Below are 19,772 nucleotides of genomic sequence, written 5' to 3' on the forward strand. Positions count from 1 at the left end.
GAAGAGAGAAACCTTCCTTGTTTCAGAGCATCTGCCTCTCTCAGAACCAGCTGCTGAAGGTGCATGCCTAGCTACTTAGGAGGGTGAGACCAGAGGATCTTGGCTTCAAGCCAGCCAAGGCAGGAGAATCGTTTCTAATTAACCATCAAAAAGCCAGAAGTAGATCTGTTGCTCAAGTGGTAGAACATTAACTGTAAGTACAAGAGCTCAGGGACAGTACCCAGGTCCTAAGTTTAAGCCCTAGGATTGGCACAAGGTGGGGAAGAAAAAGAGAGGGGGAAGTCATTTAAAGTTGGCAACATTTTGAAGATTTAACCTCATGATACATTGTTTTCATTTGTCTTTGTGCCTCTACTAGGCTTGAACTCAGGGCCTCAACATTCTCATTTAGCTTTTCTGCCCAAGGCTAAATGCTTTACCACTTGAATCATAGCTCTCTACTTCTGGCTTTTTGGTAGTTAATTGAAGATAAGAATCTCATACTGCCTCAGCTGGCTTCCAGTCATGATCCTCAGATTACAGCCTCCTGAAAACTAAGATTATGGTCATGAGCTCCCAGTCCCCAGAAACAGTCTATCTTAATAAACTCGGCTCTAACTTCTCTATATGAAGTGCATTACAGATCTCATAGGTCAATTGGGGATATCTTTAAGTATACCACACCATTTCTGATTTTCTGACTGCATGCTCTGTTAGTAATTGGCAGAGGGTGAAAGTTCAGACTAATTGTGGACTTGTCTATTTCCCTCTTGAGTTCTATCTACATTTGTTTTGTGTATTTAGAAATTCTGACATGAGGTACATGAATGTTTAGCTTAGCATTTTGATGAACTGATGACTTTATCATTAACAGATGACCTATATCTTGGTAATATTCTTTTCCCTGGAATCTAATTTACTTGTTATTAATAGAACCACTCTAGTTTTCTATTATTTCAGCATAGTGGAATCTCTTTCCACACTTTGGCCTTTTTTACTTATCTCTTTATATTTAAATAGCTTTTTACAGGCAACATGTAATTGCATCCTGTGTTTCTATCCACTCTGAAATTTACCTGTGATGGGTGTACATTTTCAGATCTTTATTAGTTTGCTTGGAATGAAATCTACAACCTCGCTGCGTTTTCTATTCGACCTGTGTATTCTTTTTCTGTTTTCCATCTGTGATTGCTTTATTATACACCGAGTAGTGTCTATGTTTCCATTTATCTTCTTTGTTAATATAATAAGAATCCACAGCTCTTACTTGTATTATATTAATATTTCTATATTAAAATTCCTAATATATACATTTAACCATTAACATTTGTAGCCTCAAGTGATATTATATCACTTCACAGATAGTAAAAGAATCACACAAAGGTTTACTTCCATCTCTTTCCTCCTAGAATTTATATTATTTTGTCAAACGTTTTGATTCTTTCTAAATGGTAGAACATATAATCATAATTATACTATATAATATAGTGCTATCAACAGTATAGCTATGTTATCAACAGTATAATGCATAGTACTATGCATTATAACATATAAATATACACTGTTATTGTTATTGGTCATTGACATGTCCCTTTGTTTTTGTTTTCTGTACCAGTACTCGGGATCAAACCCAGGGCCTGGGTGCTGTCCCTAAGCTTTTTCATTCAAGGCTGGCACTCTTTAATTTGAGCCACAGCTCTACTTCCATCTTTTTTTGGGGGGGGGGCAGTCATGGGGACTGAACTCAGGGCCTAAGCATTGTCCTTGGACTTTCTCAAGGCTAGTGCTCTACCACTTGAGCCACAGCACCATTTCTGGCTTTTTTCTATGTATGTGGTACCGAGGAATCGAACCTGGGTTTTCGTGCATGGTAGGCAAGCACTCTACCACTAGGCCAAACTTCCAGCCCCCACTTCCATCTTTTTGATGGTTATTTAGAGGTAAAAGTCTAATGGACTTGAACCCAGGTTGAGTTCAAGCCATGTTCCTCACATGTCAGCCTCCTGATCACAGGCATGAGCCACCGATGCCCAGCTACATTCTTCCCATTCATGACCTTTCTGAGCTAATTACCTCCTAGAGACCTCACGTCCAATTGAGCCCCAACACTGAGGATTAGGACTTCAGCTTACAATTTTTTGAGGGAACACACACATTCAGTTACCATCCATCTGAATCCACAAACATTCACAATCCATCCACGTGCAGTTGAGAAAATATACATGGGGGAGAACATTTTCAGGTTCATTGCAGAACCTTGCCTATCGCAAGTAGGTTGTAAGCCAGCCGTGGAGAAAGGTGCTGTTAGAAGTGCTGAGCAATCATGGTGGAGATCTGGAAGGGGAGGTTTCCCTGTGCCTGAGCTCAAGTCCTTCCTTGGTTCCTTTTGAATAATGTCTCTCCTTTTCCTCAGTGGACAGAAAATCAATTAGAACATTTAATGCTTACATCCTTCCATTGAGCCTTTGAATGACATCTAACTAGGAGAGGTTCTCTAGTTGGTAAATTAAAGAAATGTTTCTCTACCTGCTCATCTGTAAATTGCATGAAAGCCAAAGCTGTATCTTCTGACATGTGTCCCACCTCCAAACAAAATAATTGTGAATGAACTTCCCCTGACATTTAGACTTCTAAGGTGCTTCTCTTTTCTTCTGGGAAAGGATCGTTCATGTTTGTCAGTTGATTTTCTGTCACTATCACAAGACACTTGAGATAAATAAGAGGAGAAAATGTATTTTGGTTCCTGGCTTCAGAGATTCCGATCCATGATCACTTGGCCTCATACATAGCTTTTGGGCCTGGCATGAGACAACACATTCTGGCAGGAACACAGGGTAAAACAAAAGCATTTGCATCACAGCCGTGGAGCAAACAAGAAGAGGAAGGTGCTGGTGCCTGCTGTCCCTTCCAGCCATGTCCCCATGGCCCCACTTCCTAAACATTGCCATACTCCCAATAGCACCCCTATGGGAACCAAGCCTTCAACACATGGACCTTAAGAGAACATTCAGCTGCATAACAGGGGCTCACACCCATAATCCTAGCTATTCAGCAGGCTGAGATCTGAGGATCCCAGTTTGAATCCAGCCCAGGAAGGAAAGTCTATGAGCCTCTTATCTCCAATTAACCACTAAAAAGTAGAGCTGTGGCTCAAGTGGTAAGAGTCTTAGCCTTCATAAATAAAAAACTCAAGGACAGTGTCTAGGCCCTGAATTCAAGCCTCAGGACCACACACACATACACAGAGAGGCAGAGAGAGAGAGAGAGAGAGAGAGAAAGAGAGAGAGAGAGAGAGAGAGAGAGAGAGAGAGAGAGAGAGAGAGAGAGAGAGAGAGAGAGAGAGAGAGAGAGATGCAAGATTCAAACTGTAACGGTTTACAGATGAATCCTCTACCAACTGCTGACTGCCCCTCTGCCATTTCATTCCTGCTCTTGCAAAGTTCACCGGTGACCTCTTGGTTATTAAGTCTTAATAGGCATGTCCTATGTCCTATTCCCTATCTTTTCTTGGGTATGTGATGTCGTCAACCCACCTCCCTCCTTCCTTTAACCCTGTGATGTCACTCTCTCACAATTCTCCTTTTACACCTACAAACACTGCGTCTTAGCTGCCTTCACTAGAAACTCTTCTCCAGTTTCTTCTTTGTGCTGTCAATCAGCTTGGCCCCAAATAAAATCTTGATAATGTAATAGGTGACCTTTGGGAAATTACCCAAGTTCTATGATCTTTAGTTGCTTCTTCTTTAAAACGAGGAATTGTGTGTGTGTGTGTGTGTGTGTGTGTGTGTGTGTGTGTGTGTATGTGTTGCCCGTGTCATGGTAAAGACGAATGATAAAATGTCCACTAAATGGCAGCGAATAGCTCCATGCTCAAATGGACTTAATCAAATGTCCTCATTGAGTCTTTTTATTAGTTGATCTATAATTCAAATGTCACAAAGGTCACTCTTTTAAAGTGAGTGATCAGTAGTGTGGTTAGAGGGTTATATGAATATCATCATTTATTCTAGAACATTTTTATTATTTGCAAAATAAGCTCTGTTCCCCTTGCCAGGCTACCCTCCATGCCCCCGGGAAGTGCAAGTCTGCTTTCTGTCCCATGGGTATCTGAATCCTCCCAACCTCTGCCTGCCAAGTAGCTGCAATTACAGATATGAGCCACTGCACCTGCCTGAGGATGAAGATCATTTCTACCCTTTATTTTGCCTAAAAAGCAGACTATTTAAATAACTCTTCATCGGTGGCTTTGGAAAGCTTGATCGCACCTTTCTGTATATTTTTGTTCTCCTCTGTGTGAAAGTGGAAAAGAAACTGCACCTTCCTGGGGTAGGGAAATACAAACGGCTGTTTTCTATAAAGTTTGTATTGTATTGATTGTGATTGGGTGTTGCCCAGTTCCATAATCCCTGGCCATTCCCACTCGTAGGACTGTCTGGAAAGAAATCTGTCACCCTCTGCTACCCACTCTTTGCCTTCCGTCATCACAGGCCAAACCCAGGCAAACAACTGCCACTGCTCAGTGGGAAATGATACCTACCACTGGGCAAAGGTTTCTGAAATACATTTAGATTTGTTTGACAACTAGAAAGCCACAAGGAAGTCAGCTCATGCAACCCGGGGAGGTCCTACATCTTTGCTGAAGTGCATTTCCTCAAACCGAGAAGCTGTTAAAGCTGCGTCCCATAATTACCTTGCTTCTTTTTTACAAGTGTGTAGGTCAGAGGCTTTCTCTGCCATTGGAAATATGCAACTTCCAGGACAGTACTCTGTACTACTGTGTCCATGACGTTTTCCAGCTTGAAAAAGGAAACCACGCGGCCCCATCCATTGCAGTCCTCTCGGTGGGAAACAGATGACAGCAGCTGAATTTTTAATATCCCATTTTCAAACTCAGAGTCGTCCCCAGTGCTCAACGTGTGCACGCAAACTATTTGCAGCTCAGCCTTTGCACGCGAACTGTTTACACTCACCTTTGTGATGATGTTTCCTTACGGGCCTTTCCTGAGTGGCCAGTTGTCACCAGCATGGATCCCATCTTTCCCACTTGATCTGCAGCAACCAGCAGGACAAATAAGAGGGCATTGTGATTGGGGCAGGATTGGGGCAATGAGAGGATATGCTAGATTCAGAGCGTGCCCCAACCCTGTGACATATGGTAGAAATGCTGCGTGGCCTCACAGGACCCTGGAAGGAGCAGAGGCTGACCCAGCTTCGCTCCGCAGGGACAATGATTGCCCCAAGGCCAAGTATGGGCTTGGTTCTCTTGTATGCTCCCCTGTACCTCACCTTGGTAGCAGTCAGGGAGGAAATGCTTGGAGAAGGTAGTCAAATATTTTGGTCCTCCACAAGCCACATGATGTAAAGTCTATAGATGAGGTAGGATAGCAAACTCTATAGATATTATTATTGTTGTTATAATCAATGTCCATTCCTGTGCAGGGATGTGAACTCAAATCCTCATGCTCTTGCATGATTTTTTTTCCATTTAAAGCTTATGCTCTATCATTTGAGCCACACCTCTGGTTTCAGCAATTTGCTGGTTAATTGAAGATAAGAGTTTCTTGGGTTTATCTCACCCAGACCAGCTTCAAACCTCAATCCTTGAATCTCAGCCTCCTCAGTAGTGAGGGTTATAAAGATGTACTTAAATACAACCTGTACAATTGTCCCATTTACTTTCCCTCATCAATAGATGATTTATATCTAATGCCATGTAATGCTAGATAAATGGCTATTACATTATATAGCTTAGGGATCAAAGCTTGATGTAGCTTGTTGAATCCTCAGACATAGCAACCATGGATATACCCCAAACTGGCTATACTTAAAATATCAGACTGTTTTCAATTAAATGCAACAGGGAACCCCACAGATAGCTTTCCTTCTCAGCTTTTCCTTCCTAGAGCCTCAGCTCTGGGACTGGATTGTCCTTTGTCATGTTATGTTAACGATAAGGTGCAGAGCAGCAGCTAACCAGGGATATCACACAAGGGATGGCCTCATGACATTGCTGTCTTTTTAGGCAGTTTGGTGTCACAAAGCAGCTCAACTTCCTTTGGTGGGTTGATCCCAAAAGCTGACATTCTCAGGGAACTTCTGCCTTTGGAAAATTGAAAGGGGAAAAGAAAGGCTTAGGATATCGGTTCAGGGAGCAGAAATGTAAGCTGCTTCTACTAAAACAGTGGAATTTTGAGTACATGATTAATGTACAAATAGTGCTGATATATCAAAATAAGTGCCAGTAGTGAGTCTGTTTTTACTGACTCATATTTACCATTGAGGATAATTTCTAGCATGATGAAAATGGTGATGATGGTGATGAAGATGATAATGATTATTTTTCCATTTCCTGGAATTTGTTTGGATCAATGTTATTTTCTGTGATCAGAGACAGAAGAGGCACTGTGCCTTTGGACTCGTCTCCTAAGGAATGTTGATCATTTGAGAGCTGGAAATGGAACTCCATTAGTACAGAATTTGCCCAGCACATGTGAGGGACTAAATTCAATCCCTAGCACTATAAAAAATGAATCATATGAACTTTAAAGATGGAAGGCCTGAAGAGCCATTCTCCTCAAGATTAAATTTGACAGCTAAAAATACAGAAACAGCATGAGTGCGCCCATGTTGATAAGCTCAGAGGTGGTCTAAGAAATCAAAGTTGACAATTAGCTCTCCGTCACTGCACTAGAAGTTTTGCTTTTTTTCCTTCCAATTCCCTAAAGACGGCATGCTTTTTGTGTTAATAGTACTGAGGAAAGAAAGGGGAACTGCTAAGTAATGGATATAAAAAGTGGTGCATATAACACATGGAAAAATAGCATGTGACCCCCATCATGGCACTGCTTCTTCCCATAATGCACTGAGTCCCCACCCAAAAGCCAAACTCTTCTTCCCATAATGACATAGATCCACTAAACCAATGAAAAGAGCCAGGGCAAAGCAAGAGATACGGGAAGAGTCCCATACTACAATAACTGGCCTCTAAGAAGATCCCATTGGACCCTTGTTTTGAGGGTCCCTCTCCACCAAGAGTCTGTTTCAAATCTGTTGACTTTCCTTTTGCTTTCAAATAAACTTGTTCTGGCTGCTTTAAACATCTCCTGCCTCTCCATTCTTTAATCAGCCAAGGCACAAATGAACCCTACCCCTGGATGGCATCAATGTCAGACATCTGGTGTATCTGCACATTCATTGGAGAACACTGGAATGTGTTCTCCAGCCACCACAGTGAATGGCAAATAGTAACTGTGGGCAGAAGTCTCCTTAGTTCTCAGGCTGTGTCCTACAGTACAGTGCAGGCAGTAAAAGCTCTCATCTTTTGTGGTTGCTACTCTAGGGAGTATTGTCTGTATTTTGGTAGCCATTTTTATTTTGATTTCAGTATGGAAGACGTTGAGATGAAGTGTACCATCCACTTTGATTGGTCTGCAACAGGCAAGGGCATTTTTTTACAGTGGTCTCTGATCTCATGAAGGCAGTCTCTAAGAAGCAATAATAGCCATACTGCGATTCCAGGAAGTCACATGACTTCACACTCATCCTATGTGACATCACATTGAAATCTCTGAGGACCTGTTAAGAGAAGGAAGTGTTCATTAAAATAAGCACAGCTGCCATTAAATTAATAATCAGGATTATGTAGGTATATTGACTACTTTTAAAAGATGAGGCCACTTATGAATCCATAAATGCAGCACTATCCTAGATCTTGGTGAATCAGGTACTAAAGTAACTGCCATTTTCTTTATTTTTGTTTTTATGCCAGTGCTAGGGCTTGAACCTCAGGCTTGAGTACTGTCTTAGAGCTTTTATCACTCAAAACTGATACTCTAACACATGAGCCACAGCTCTAATTCCAGCTGCTTGGTGGTTAGTTACTTTGGAGATAAGAGTCACAGACTTTCCTGCCTAGGCTGGCTTCAAACCTCAATTCTCAGATCTTATCCTCCTGAGAAGCTAGGATTACAGGCAGGAGCCACCAGCTCTGATTTTTTCTGATTTATTTAGATCCCTGTTGCTTTGGAAAACAAAGAATGACAGCAAGAAAGCATACTTGATATACTAAAGAGGATTCATAGCTTATGCCAGTCAGTGGCAAAGAGAAGAATGTGCCCGTGTTATGTAAAGCATGACCAATCAATCACAGATCTCTCAGAGCCTCAGTGAGTGGACAGTGGTCACAGGAAGATGCCTGCTCACCTAACCATAATGAGCTGCTTATCTCTGCGCTATTTCCTAGGGTCTCACCTTCCCTTATTAAAACTTCAGCATGGAAGTCCAGTTCCCATAAGTCTACCTAGATTTTGCTCTGAACCCAACAGAGCTCTAGGTTCCTTTTGTGTACACAGCATCTCGTTCGCCAGGCAGAAACTTTGTGGGCAAGATCAGGGATGCAAGCTTCTTTCTTGATGCAGAGGCAAGCAGTAGAAGACGGGTGAGAACTGCCTTATGACTAAATGAATCATTCTGAGTGCAGAAGAGGTGGAAGATGAGAAGGGATTGGAGAGGTGACAGTGGCATACACTAAACTTTAGCCACGGAGATGATATGAAGTCATACTAGAGGAGAGGAAATAGGTTGCAGGAGACATGCCTAGACATTTAAAGTCCAAAGTCCTTCTGAGGACTAGGGGCTCATGCCAGTAATCCTACCTACTCAGGAGGCTGGGATCTGAGGATCCCAGTTCAAAGCCAGCCCAGGCAGGAAAATCTATGAGACTCTTATTTCCAATTAAGCACAAGGACATGAAGAAATGGAGCTGCAGCTCAAATGCCAGCCTTGAGCAGTGGCACTGTGTTGACATCTCAGACAAGTGTCGCTAGCATGGCCAATCTAAATGGACAAGAGAGACCTGGGCACATTAAGCTCCAGTGCCAGAGAGAGGTTGCTGTGTTGTTGTCAGTCTGATTTCTATCACAAGTGAATGATTGATTGATTTCCCATCACACATTTCCCAAGGATTATCTCTTTTTAGGAAAATAAACAGCCAAGCAAATGTCCTTCTTTGATCACGCCTGTCAGGCTAAAAGAGATGTTGGTGGCTGAAAGGAATGTGACTTTGAAGGCTGTTCTTTCTTCACACATGAAACTTTGCACTTAGAAATGCGTAAACAAGAGTAAATAATGTAAGTCCCTGTTTTGTCTTTTTAATTCTTAAAATGACAAACCATGGGAAATTTTTTCCCTCCATTTACTTCTGATGAATACGTTTGCAAAGAGCTATTCTCATATTCGTGATGAATATTTTTTCACAAATGACTGGATCTGGCCAATGTGGTGGCACATGATGGTAATAAGAGGATTATGAGTTTGAGGCCTGTTGCACTAATTCTCAGCTCAGGAAGCTGAGATGTGAGGATTGCAATGGAAAGCCAGCCTGGGCAACAAAGTCAATTAGACCCTTATTATCTCCAGTGAACCACTAAAAAGCTGGAAGTGGAGGTATGGAGTCACTGAGAGCACCCCAGTCTTGAGCAGAAAAAGTCAAGAGTCAAGCCCTGAGTTCAAGGCCCATTACTGGCACCAAAACAAAACAAAAAGCTCACCGTGTCCTTTTCTTTTCTTGTAGGATACCCAAAGCAGAGGACCGCAGCTCCTCGAAATGGGTTTGCACCCAAGCCTGACCTGCAGGCCCGAGAGGCAGAACGGCAGCTGGTCCAGCGGCTGAAGGACAGGTGCGAGCGGCAGGCACGGCAGCTCAGCCTGGTCCAGGGCGAGCTGAGGAGGGCCATCTGCGGCTTCGACGCCCTGGCTGTGTCCACTCAGCACTTCTTTGGAAAGGTGAGCCCGTGTTCACGAATGCTGAAGGATCTGTTGTTTAGGAACATTAGGGGCAGAGGGTGGTGGTGACAGCTGTTGGGAGTCAGGGCATCGTCTGGGGTTGGGATAGCATTGAACTTTGATTTTCAGAAGTCACTGGAATCTCCCGCAGTGTTGTATGACATGGGGACCGAGTTTGTACTTCGAAGATACTAGTTTGGGAATAGTAATAAACAACCATCATCCCTATAGAGGAGATAACGAGGGGCGGCTGGAGGGAGGGAAGGAGGGAGAAAGACAGAGTGAAATAGAGAGGAAGGCGGGCTGGGAATCTGGCCTAGTGGTAGAGTGCTTGCCTAGCATACACAAAGACCTGGGTTCGATTCCTCGGTACCACATACATAGAAAAAAGCTGGAAGTGGTGCTGAGGCTCAAGTGGTAGAGCTCTAGCCTTGAGAAAGCCCAAGTACAGTGCTCAGGCCCTGAGCTCAGCAAAAAAAGAAAAACAAAGAGAGAGAGGAAGGAAGGAAGGGAGGGAGGGATGGAGGGAGGGAGGAAAGGGGAGAGAAAGAAAAAAGAGAGAAGGTTACACACGAGCATGTTTGAGGGGGGACTGCTTATTCTCATGGGCAGATAGACAGATGCTGGCATTTCTGCTCACATCACCTAAAAGTCCGTCAGGACCACAGCAGTGATATAAAGGGTTGTAGCTTGGGGCTGTCAGCTGGCCCCTGTTTACATTTTAGAAAGTAGATGGGTATGTTGAGGTCCCCTTCATTTTCAGTTTCTCTGAAATACAAAGAGTGTTGCTCTGTTCTCAGTGAGTGTCTGGGGCTCCTGAGACCAGCTCGACACTGAGTCTGTTATTAGATACTCAGTGTTGTCCAGGCATTGGCAAAACCTGGCATCTGACTGCATTAGTGCTCCAGATAGAGGTGACTGAGATGTTCTTGGGGGGTGAAAATAAACATTAACCTAGAAGATTTAAATAGTAGGGATGGCTTGGTGCAATTTTTTGTTGTTATAACAGAATACCCAAGACTAGGTAATTATTTATTTATTTTTGCCTGTCCTGGGCTTGAGCTCAGGGCCTAAGCACTGTCCTTGGACTTTCTCAAGGCTAGAGTTCTACCACTTGAGCCTCAGGACCCCATCGGCTTTTTTTCTATGTATGTGGTACCAAGGAATCGAACCCGGGTTTTCATGCATGCTAGGCAAGCACTTTAACCACTAGGCCAAACTCCCGGCCCAATTTATTTTAATAGAAGGTTCATTTGGACTCACAGACCTACAGGCTGGAAAAGCCGAATGCTTGGTATTATGCACTGACTTTAAGTGAGGGCTGTGTGTGGAGAAAGGGAGAAGACAAAGGAATCCAGCCACTTTGTAGCAAGCAACTCTCTCAAGAGTTAATGTAAAAATTGTAGCTATGACTCAAGTTGTAGAGTGCCAGCTTTGAGCCAAAAAGCCAAGCAAGAGCTCAAAGCCTCCAGTTCAAGTCCCAGGACCCAGCACACATACACACAGTGCTCTACTTTATCCCACAAGAAGGAATCTAGTCTTCAAATAAATTAGTTTGTCATGCAGACGCCATCTCCCAATGCTAACATGTTGACCGCCAAATTTTAACATGAGCTTTGGGAGAGAGAAACCACACCTCTCAATCATCCGAAGAGCAAGTACTGGTGAGCCTTCTGGGAGACAGGAAAAGTGTCCTCCAGAAAAGAAAGTGAACCAAAGGTCTAATTGAAACTAGAGAAGCAGAAGCATATTAAATAGCACCCTTTCCACTGGCTTCTTCCTTTATCTACTTACCTTGAAGTATGAGGGATTCTACCCATTTTTATTTTCTTACCCCATGTCCTGTGCTCTCTAATATAGAAACCTGAGTGGGTTTTTGTAATAATTTTGTTTTAATTTTTGTACCAGTGCTGGGGTCTTGAACTCAGGGCCTCACAATTTTGCTTGTCTTGGTGGTTTTGCCCAAGATTATTGATCTACCATTTAAGCAACAGCTTCCTTTCTAATGTTTTGCTGATACATTGGAGACAAGTCTCTCAGAGTTATGTGCTCTACCTGCCATTAAACTGTAGTTCTCAGATCTCAGCCTCCTAAATAACCAGGAATATAGGCAGAAGCCACTGGTACCTGGCTTCTCATGATTCTTTTTGCTGAAAGATTTCAACAGAAAGAGCCATTTATCGGTGTGTTGTTGTAAGGAATGACAAGTTAAATAAATAGCACCAAAATTTCAGCCTCCTTCCTAACCAAACCAATAAATAATACCAAGAGTAAAATGCCAGTGCGGATTTCTGTCTTTCTTTCTGGTCTAGTCATGTTGTTGTCAGTCATGAGAGGCAAGTGCCCATAGTTCACTTCCTGCAAGCATTAAACTTCTGTATCCACTTTCGAGGTACCAAGGAAGCTTGACCTCCCACCGTAAGCACAGATCATTTTTCTTAGTGGAAAATGAATGGCATGTCTTATCCATCATCAGATGTATATTTCCTGTGGCCTGTCCAGCCTACAATAAAGAGAAGAAAATAGTATTCACTCAATATCACAGCCCCACAGCTCTGCCTACCATGACTTTCTACCTTCCACACATCACCCACAGAACCAAACCAGCCCCTTCATGAAACTTTCACATGGGAAGGCATATTCATAGACATTTAATGGACACTTGGTAATACATGCTGTGCTTTACAAATAAGAACATCTGGATCCATATACAGTATCATGGCAGGTGAGTTTGTTAGAATTAAGAGTTGGGTCCCCATAGTTTTATATGTCTGTGCCTGAGACAAACTCATCTGGATCTTGAGCCATGAGTTTTAGTTTTCTGTAGCATATACCTGACCTCCTACATTGGAGACTCAAAAAGTCTAATAGGTTAGCTGGGTACTGATGGCTCTTGCCTGTAATCCTAGCTGCTCAGGAGGCTGTGATCTGAGGACGTTTAATGTTTGAAGCCATCCAGGCAGGAAAACCTAATTACTTCCAATGAACCATCAAAAACCATCGCTTAACCATCAAAAAGTTGGATATGGAACTGTGGTTGAAGCGGTAGATGGCTAGTCTTGAACAGAGAAGCTAAGGGATAGTGCTCTGGTTCTGAGTTTAACCCCAGTACTGACATAAAAGGAAAACTAAGGTCTGGCAAGTGATGGGTAGGCATCTCCTCCCCACTGCAGATCAGCATTTGGCATCGTCTGTCAGGAAAATAGATCTGGACGTGAATTTCTTCCCAATCACAACCACCATCTCTACACAGGCATCAGACATGACGGTGCCACGCCATCCCTCCTCCCCCAGCCCATGCTCTGCATCCTTCCCGTCTTCCTGATTACTACTCCTTCTCCAGATAAATGCAGGCACATGGTCTAACACACACACACACACACACACACACACACACACACACACACACAAGTCTCTACTTGAGCAGCAGCAGTCTCCACACAAACTGTCAGGTATTCAGGTATTTATGTCATGAGCAATACCAATTTTAACTGGAAATTCCATTTGGGACTCCAGACACAGAGATAGACTCCTTGGAACCTGTAAGAGTTGGCTTCTGATGACTAAAGGACTAGGCAGCCTAAAGGGCTCCTGTTATTGTGTGGAACACAGATGGCCTAGCATGAGAAAAATGGTCAGCCATGAGGAAGTATACCCAGTCCCAAAATCTTGTCTCCTGTCATTAGAGTGCACATGTGCCATTTGTATCTTGTACTGTGTCCATCCAGAGGGCTAGACAGAGGTGTAGTATTAACCAAGCTGTCACCAATGCCTCCACTCAGAAGTAGGTTGGGTGCAAGTACCTTCCCCTGTGTGAGCCTGTCATTGCACTAATGAAAACGACATCATCATCTTTTCTGGAACCCTCACACACACACACAAACACATGGTTGAGCGCCCTCCAACCTCTTAAGAGTCTCAACTTCTTCCACCTGAAGTAGGCTTAATGAAAGTTCTTCACTAGGGTGTTTTGAAGATGTATCAAGCGAATGCACACAGCCACTGGGAGCAAATACTCAATAAAACCTTTTCTGAGCACAAGGAAATCAGACAACACATTTCTTAAGGATGATACTTTCAAACAGGTTTAGACACAGGAGACCTGATTAGTTCATATCAATGGAACACTCAGTCCAAGACCCTTGGAGTTTATGTTACAGGTCTAGCATTCCTAATGGGAAAATCTAAAACTTTGGGAAGTGAAGGTGTGTTTCAAGTGGCATATCACCATATTTGAGCAAAAAGTCAAGCAAAAGTGGAAACTCGGAGTTCAAGCTCCAGTGCCAGCAAGGAAGGAGGGAAGGAAGGAAGGAGGGAAGGAAGGAAGGAAGGAAGGAAGGAAGGAAGGAAGGAAGGAAGGAAGGAAGGAAGGAAGGAAGGAGGGAGGGAGGGAGGGAGGGAGGGAGGGAAGGAAGGAAGGAAGGAAGGAAGGAAGGAAGGAAGGAGGGAGGGAGGGAGGGAGGGAGGGAAGGAAGGGAAGGAGGGAGAGAGAAGAGAAGGGAAGGGAAGGCAAGAAAAAAGAAGAGACGAGAAGAAAGGGAAAAAATGAAATGTTCAAATGTCTGGGATACTTTGAGTATTGACAGGACACAAGTGCAAATTTAGTGTGAAAACATACTAAAATTATTGTGTAAAGTTATTTTCAGATAGAGGGTTAATTTGAAATATAGGTGAACCTCATGTTTAGACTTGGGTTTTTCCCCCAACCCATATGTATAAATAGTCAATATTCTGAAGAAGAAAACATTAATTATAAGAATAAGAATATAAACACTTGAAATCCAGAGCAATCTGAAACATTTCTTTCCCCAAGCATTTCCAGTAAGAGATGCTTAGCCTATATATGCATTGGGAGTTTGGCCTGGAATGTGATTCAAGAATAGAAATATGTTTAAAAATAGAAATACATTTTTCTACTCTAGCTTTTCAATTGTTCCTTTATTTGTTTTCCTGAGTGTGCTGATACCATTAAGGGTATGCTAGAAATAAATCTCCTCACCAGAGAAAAGCATAGAAATCCAGATAAGAACCTTCCATTTCAGCCTCACACTTAAAGCCCCTGGCAGAGCTGTCAGCCCTGACACTGCTTCAACCCAGCATCCAGGGACAACTCTAACATGCCACCTTGACGTGCCAACTCAGCCTCGTGCTTCCACTAGTCCCAGGCAGCTCTGCCCCTGCAATTAGACATGTTCCTCAGTAATCCAAGCAGACCTGCCAAAATCTGTGGTCTCAGACTGCTGAGTGCTGTAGCAATGAGTGTGGCTCTCTGGGAATCGCACTTTGCAGAATCAAGTTCAAGGATGTGAATCATTTTCTTCTCTGTGTAGTCACTGGGATTGCTACTCTCTAGCATCTCCTGGTGGTCAATCCATAAAACAACCTAGACCCTGGACCTGTTGTACAAATTAATTTTACCTTGCAGCCAGCATCGTTTTTTTTTGTTTTTCTTCATATATTTTTATTGTAATTAATAGAAGGGTTACATTATATTCACCAGATAGAAGGTGCATTAATTCACATACATTGATACCCTTTCTCATGTCTTGGTCCCCATTTCCCTCCCTCCCACCACCATCCCTCATCTTGTTTTCCTCCCTTCCCTAACCAATTTCAAATAACCAAATACAAATATATCCGATATATCAGATAACAAAGTGAGATACTGTAACAATATGAGATAACCAAGGGACAGCCAAAGAGATGAGAGAGAACATGGTACATTAAGGACAACAACCACTCATCATTTGGCTTTTGTTTCTATATCCTAGAGGTCCTTTCATTTAGTGTCATACTGTATGGCCTTATGTATCTAGGTTTTGCTCTATTGCAAATCTCTGCTAGGAGAGCCCAAGGTTTCTACTGATTATGACAAATGAGGGAAACCATTGAGCCTATGTTCCTTTGAGTCTGGCTTACTTCACTTAATATGATTTTTTTCTAAGTCTTTCCATTTCCTAACAAATGGGGCGATGTCATTCTTTCTGACAGCAGCATAGAATTCCATTGTGTACAAATACCACATCTTGTTGATCCATTCATCAACTGAGGGACATCTGGGTTAATTCCATATCTTTGCTATGGTAAATAGTGCTGCAATAAACATCGTTGTGCTAGTGGATTTAGTACGTCCTTGTTTCTGGACAATTGGGTAAATGCCAAGTAGTAGAATTGCTGGGTCATAGGGGAGCTCTATGTTTAGTCTTTTGAGGAACCATCATCAAGTTTTATATTTGCTTCATATGGGGTGGTATTTATTTTCACTTTATTTTAATAAGATTCCTTACATTCATTTGATACATTTTCATGTTAACTTTTTCATTTTGTCATTATGACTATGATGATAAATGATAATTGTTTTTTAGTTATTATTAAGTAGGTTAGGCAGAAAAAGTATAAAATGTCAAGAATTTATATTGTGCTGGGATCTGAACTCAAGACCTGTTTTTCACTCATTTTTGGCAGTCTATCACTTGAGCCATACCTCCAATTCTGACTTTTTCTCTCAGATTTATCTGCACTGACTTCAAACTGAGGTCCTCAGAGCTCAGCCTCCTGATTATCAGCATGAGCCACAGGCACCTGGAAATGTCAACCATTTCTATTCAGTCTTGGCCTTCCCCATTACTGTTACAAATTAGCTGATGTCATCAGCTTGTAATGAGGAAAAATATTTACATTGGATCATAATTTTGAATATTCCAGGCCATAAGTGTTGGCCCTGTTGCTTTGGCTCTATAGTGAGGAAGCATATCACAGGAGTGAGTGGTCGAGTAAAACCACTCACCCTGCAAACCAGGGAATTAACAGAGGAAGATCCTTCATTTCCCTTGCTCAGTTACCTGAAGACCTCTAATTAGGCCCTCTCTCTTTTAAAAGTTCCATCAACTGGGCTGGAAGTTTGGCCTAGTGGTAAGAGTGCTTGCCCAGCATGTATGAAGACTCCTGGTTTGATTCCTTGGTACGACATACCTAGCAAAAGCCAGAAGTGGTACTGTGCTCAAGTGGTAGAGCTCTGGCCTTGAGAAAAGCACAAGGATAGTGCTCAAGCCCTGAGTTCAAGCCCCAGAACTTGGCCAAAAACAAAAGTTCCATCATCTTCCAATAGTGGCCCTCTGGGACCAAGCCTTTAACACAAGGGCCCTTGGTGATAAATCCCCAGAGTCAAACTATCACATATGTTTTCTAATATTAATAGTTAATAATGAGCTGAGTGCTGGTGGCTAACACCTGTAATTCTTTATTTTTAATTATATTTTATTGTCAGGATAATGTATAGAGGGGTTACAGTTACATTCAAGTTACGGGTGAATTATTTCTCAAATCTTAGTACCCCTTCTCATGTTTTTGTTCCCCCATCCCTCTTCCCACCCCTCCCAATCATCTTGTTTCCCCTCTTCCCTTCCCTATTTCAAATAAACAAAGCAATGTATATACAATATACCAGATATACAGTAAGCACATGAGATTAACCACATGAGAAGAGAAATAACTTCACATAGTATATTACTGTAGTTACTCAGGGGTCTGAGATCTGAGGATTGAGGTTTAAAGCCAGCCTGGGCAGGAAAGTTCATAAGACTCTTATCTCCAATTAGCCACCAGAAAACTGGAAGTGGAGCTGTGGCTTAAAGTGGTAGAGTGCTAACCCTCAGCAGCAAAGCTCAGGGATAGGGACCAGGCCCTGGGTTTAAAACAAAAAGCTAGTTCATAATATATCAATCTCCTTCTTCCCAAACTATGTGTTAGTGTCACTACTTTTATTATGAATATCAATTCAATAAGAAACATGGAAAGGACAATCAAGTTCTTATCTATATATAACACAACCTATCACTTTCTCTTTGTATGTTTTGCTCTTGTTGTTAGCTAGAGGTAGATATTTTATCATATTCTATGTATTTCTCCTTCAGCATTTCAATCTCATCTCACTTATGTTAGCAGAGGGTCGATATCCACACAGTAGTTGCCATATGAAAGCACCTGGAGGACTGAAAAAAGTAAAAAGCAGCACTCCTAAGTAACACTACAGATCCTATTGCTTGACCTACATTCTCTCCCTCCTCCTCCCACCCCATCTACATTCTGGACTTGAGCTCAGGGCCTGAGCACTGCGCTTGGACTTTCTCAAGGTTATAGCTCTACCATTTGAGACTCAGTACCACTTCCAGCTTTTTTCTATGTATGTGGTACCGAGGAATCGAACTTTGGTATTCATGCATGCTAGGCAAGCACTCTACCACGAGGTCAAACTCCTGGCCCCTACATTCTTAATCCACATTATTTTCTGTATGTGCCAGTCTGGGGGCTTGAACTTTGCACATTCCCGTAGTTTTTAACTCCTGTAGACAGTCATTCTACCACTTGAGCCACACTTGCACTTCTGGTTGCCTGGTGATTCATCAGAGATAAGAGTCTTATGGACTTTTCCAACTGGGCTGGCTTGGCTTTGAGAACATACGTATAGCCAATGAGCCTATAAATCTACAAGTAAACACAATGGATAGTATACCAAAAATTATACTTGGATATGATAAATTATACATGATTGTAAACATTCACACAGTGAGATCAAAGCATAATATTCTTAGGAGATGATCACACAGGCTCAGTATAAAAAGTTTATTGAAATGATTTAAGCCTTGTTGGTAGATGGATATTTGAAAGATGAGAGTCGCTGGGTGGTAGTGCCTATACCTGTAATCCTAGCTACTCAGGAGGCTGAGATCTGGAGGACTGCAGTTCAAAGTCAGCCTGGGCAGAAAAGTCTGGGAGGCTCCATTTCCAAAATAACCAGCAAAACGCCAGACTGGCATGAGACATGGTTCAAGTGGTCAAGGGCTAGTCAGGCAAGCTCAAGACCCTGAGTTTAAAACACAGTACTATAACAGGAGGAGGAGCAAGAAGAGGAGACGGGGAAGGAGGAGCAAAAAATACCCTATAGGATGTTTCAACAGTAGACTAATAATCCAAGTAAGAGGTGAGGGTCTTCAGAAAAAGGAGGCAGATGGAGACAGGTCCTGAGGGCCCAGTTCGGAATGTAACCATTAAATGCTTTGAGGAGAGGAGGGCTAACAGCTATAAAATACCTGAATGATTACCAATGAACCCAACACTCCAGCCATGTAGAAACCACAGAACTACAATGCTAGTGCTGAGAATTTAAGGATTGTGTGTATAGAACTCAGTAAACGTTCTCTGAAACTGAACACTTCCTGTGCCTGTGACCCCCTCAAGGTCCAGAGGAATATAAGACAGACAGACAGACAGACAGACAGATTTAAAAAGTCTTGGACTTCATCCCACATTCCAGAGATGTTCCAGGGTCTCTTGTCTTCTAGAATGTTGGAGTAAATCTGAACTGCTGTTCTAAGTCTACTGGTGAGCGCCTAGGCAGAAATGATTACAAGCGCCGGTACCACACAGTGGATGGAAAGGATGCAGAATGAAGGAGTCGCTAGTAAAGACAGCCAGGTGTTCCTGCTTCCTCTGTTTAACAGTGTAATCTAATCTGCCAGAGGTGAAGCCAGTGTTTGTAGAGAAGTGGAAATGGTGCCATCTACAGGCAATTGTTTGGAAATGAAACTTCGTACTTTGGGGGAAATCAAGAGCCAAGCCTTACCTTCAAGTCCAAGGAACTGCACAAAAAGCCTATGTTGGTCTCCTCCCCCTTTTCCCTAGTGGCTGAACCACCCACCTGCTTATTTCACTAATTTAATTGCAACTAGGTTTGAAATTAAAAACACAGCTTTCTTTTTTTCCTTGTATTCCTAACAATCAAATTACTAAAGCAGCAAAGAATAAGATTTATGTGGTGCATTGCTTGCCGTTTGCCTATGATATAATCCATACAAGCAATTATACACTGCCCAAAGCCTGAAGTGGGGCCAATCTATACATGTAATTTAGTCCCTGGGGAGAATGAAAGCCCATCACTTCTGCCCTCCCACGACTAGCAAAGGAAACACTTAAATCCCAGAGCTGTGAAACCCTATTACCTAACAGTGTTC

The 19,772-nt window shown here is 42.5% G+C and overlaps 1 protein-coding gene and 1 long non-coding RNA gene across 2 annotated transcripts in view; one reads left to right on the forward strand and one right to left on the reverse strand.

The window, feature by feature from the left end:
* Mtus2 (microtubule associated scaffold protein 2) overlaps positions 1 to 19,772 on the forward strand; it is a 339,242-nt gene that overhangs the window by 220,735 nt on the left and 98,735 nt on the right. Inside the window, exon 6 of the mRNA XM_090342204.1 lies at positions 9,551 to 9,762. Coding sequence (XP_090198330.1) covers positions 9,551 to 9,762 — 212 coding nt within the window. The remainder of the gene's footprint in view (positions 1 to 9,550; positions 9,763 to 19,772) is intronic.
* Positions 11,826 to 19,772, reverse strand: part of LOC150057019 (uncharacterized) — a 61,881-nt gene continuing 53,934 nt past the window's right edge. The window contains exon 3 of the long non-coding RNA XR_016537119.1: positions 11,826 to 12,265. This is a non-coding gene — a long non-coding RNA (uncharacterized LOC150057019). The remainder of the gene's footprint in view (positions 12,266 to 19,772) is intronic.

Source organism: Megascapheus bottae, chromosome 11, assembly GCF_031878675.1.
Source record: "Megascapheus bottae isolate mThoBot1 chromosome 11, mThoBot2.hap1, whole genome shotgun sequence".
Lineage (NCBI taxonomy): Eukaryota > Metazoa > Chordata > Mammalia > Rodentia > Geomyidae > Megascapheus > Megascapheus bottae.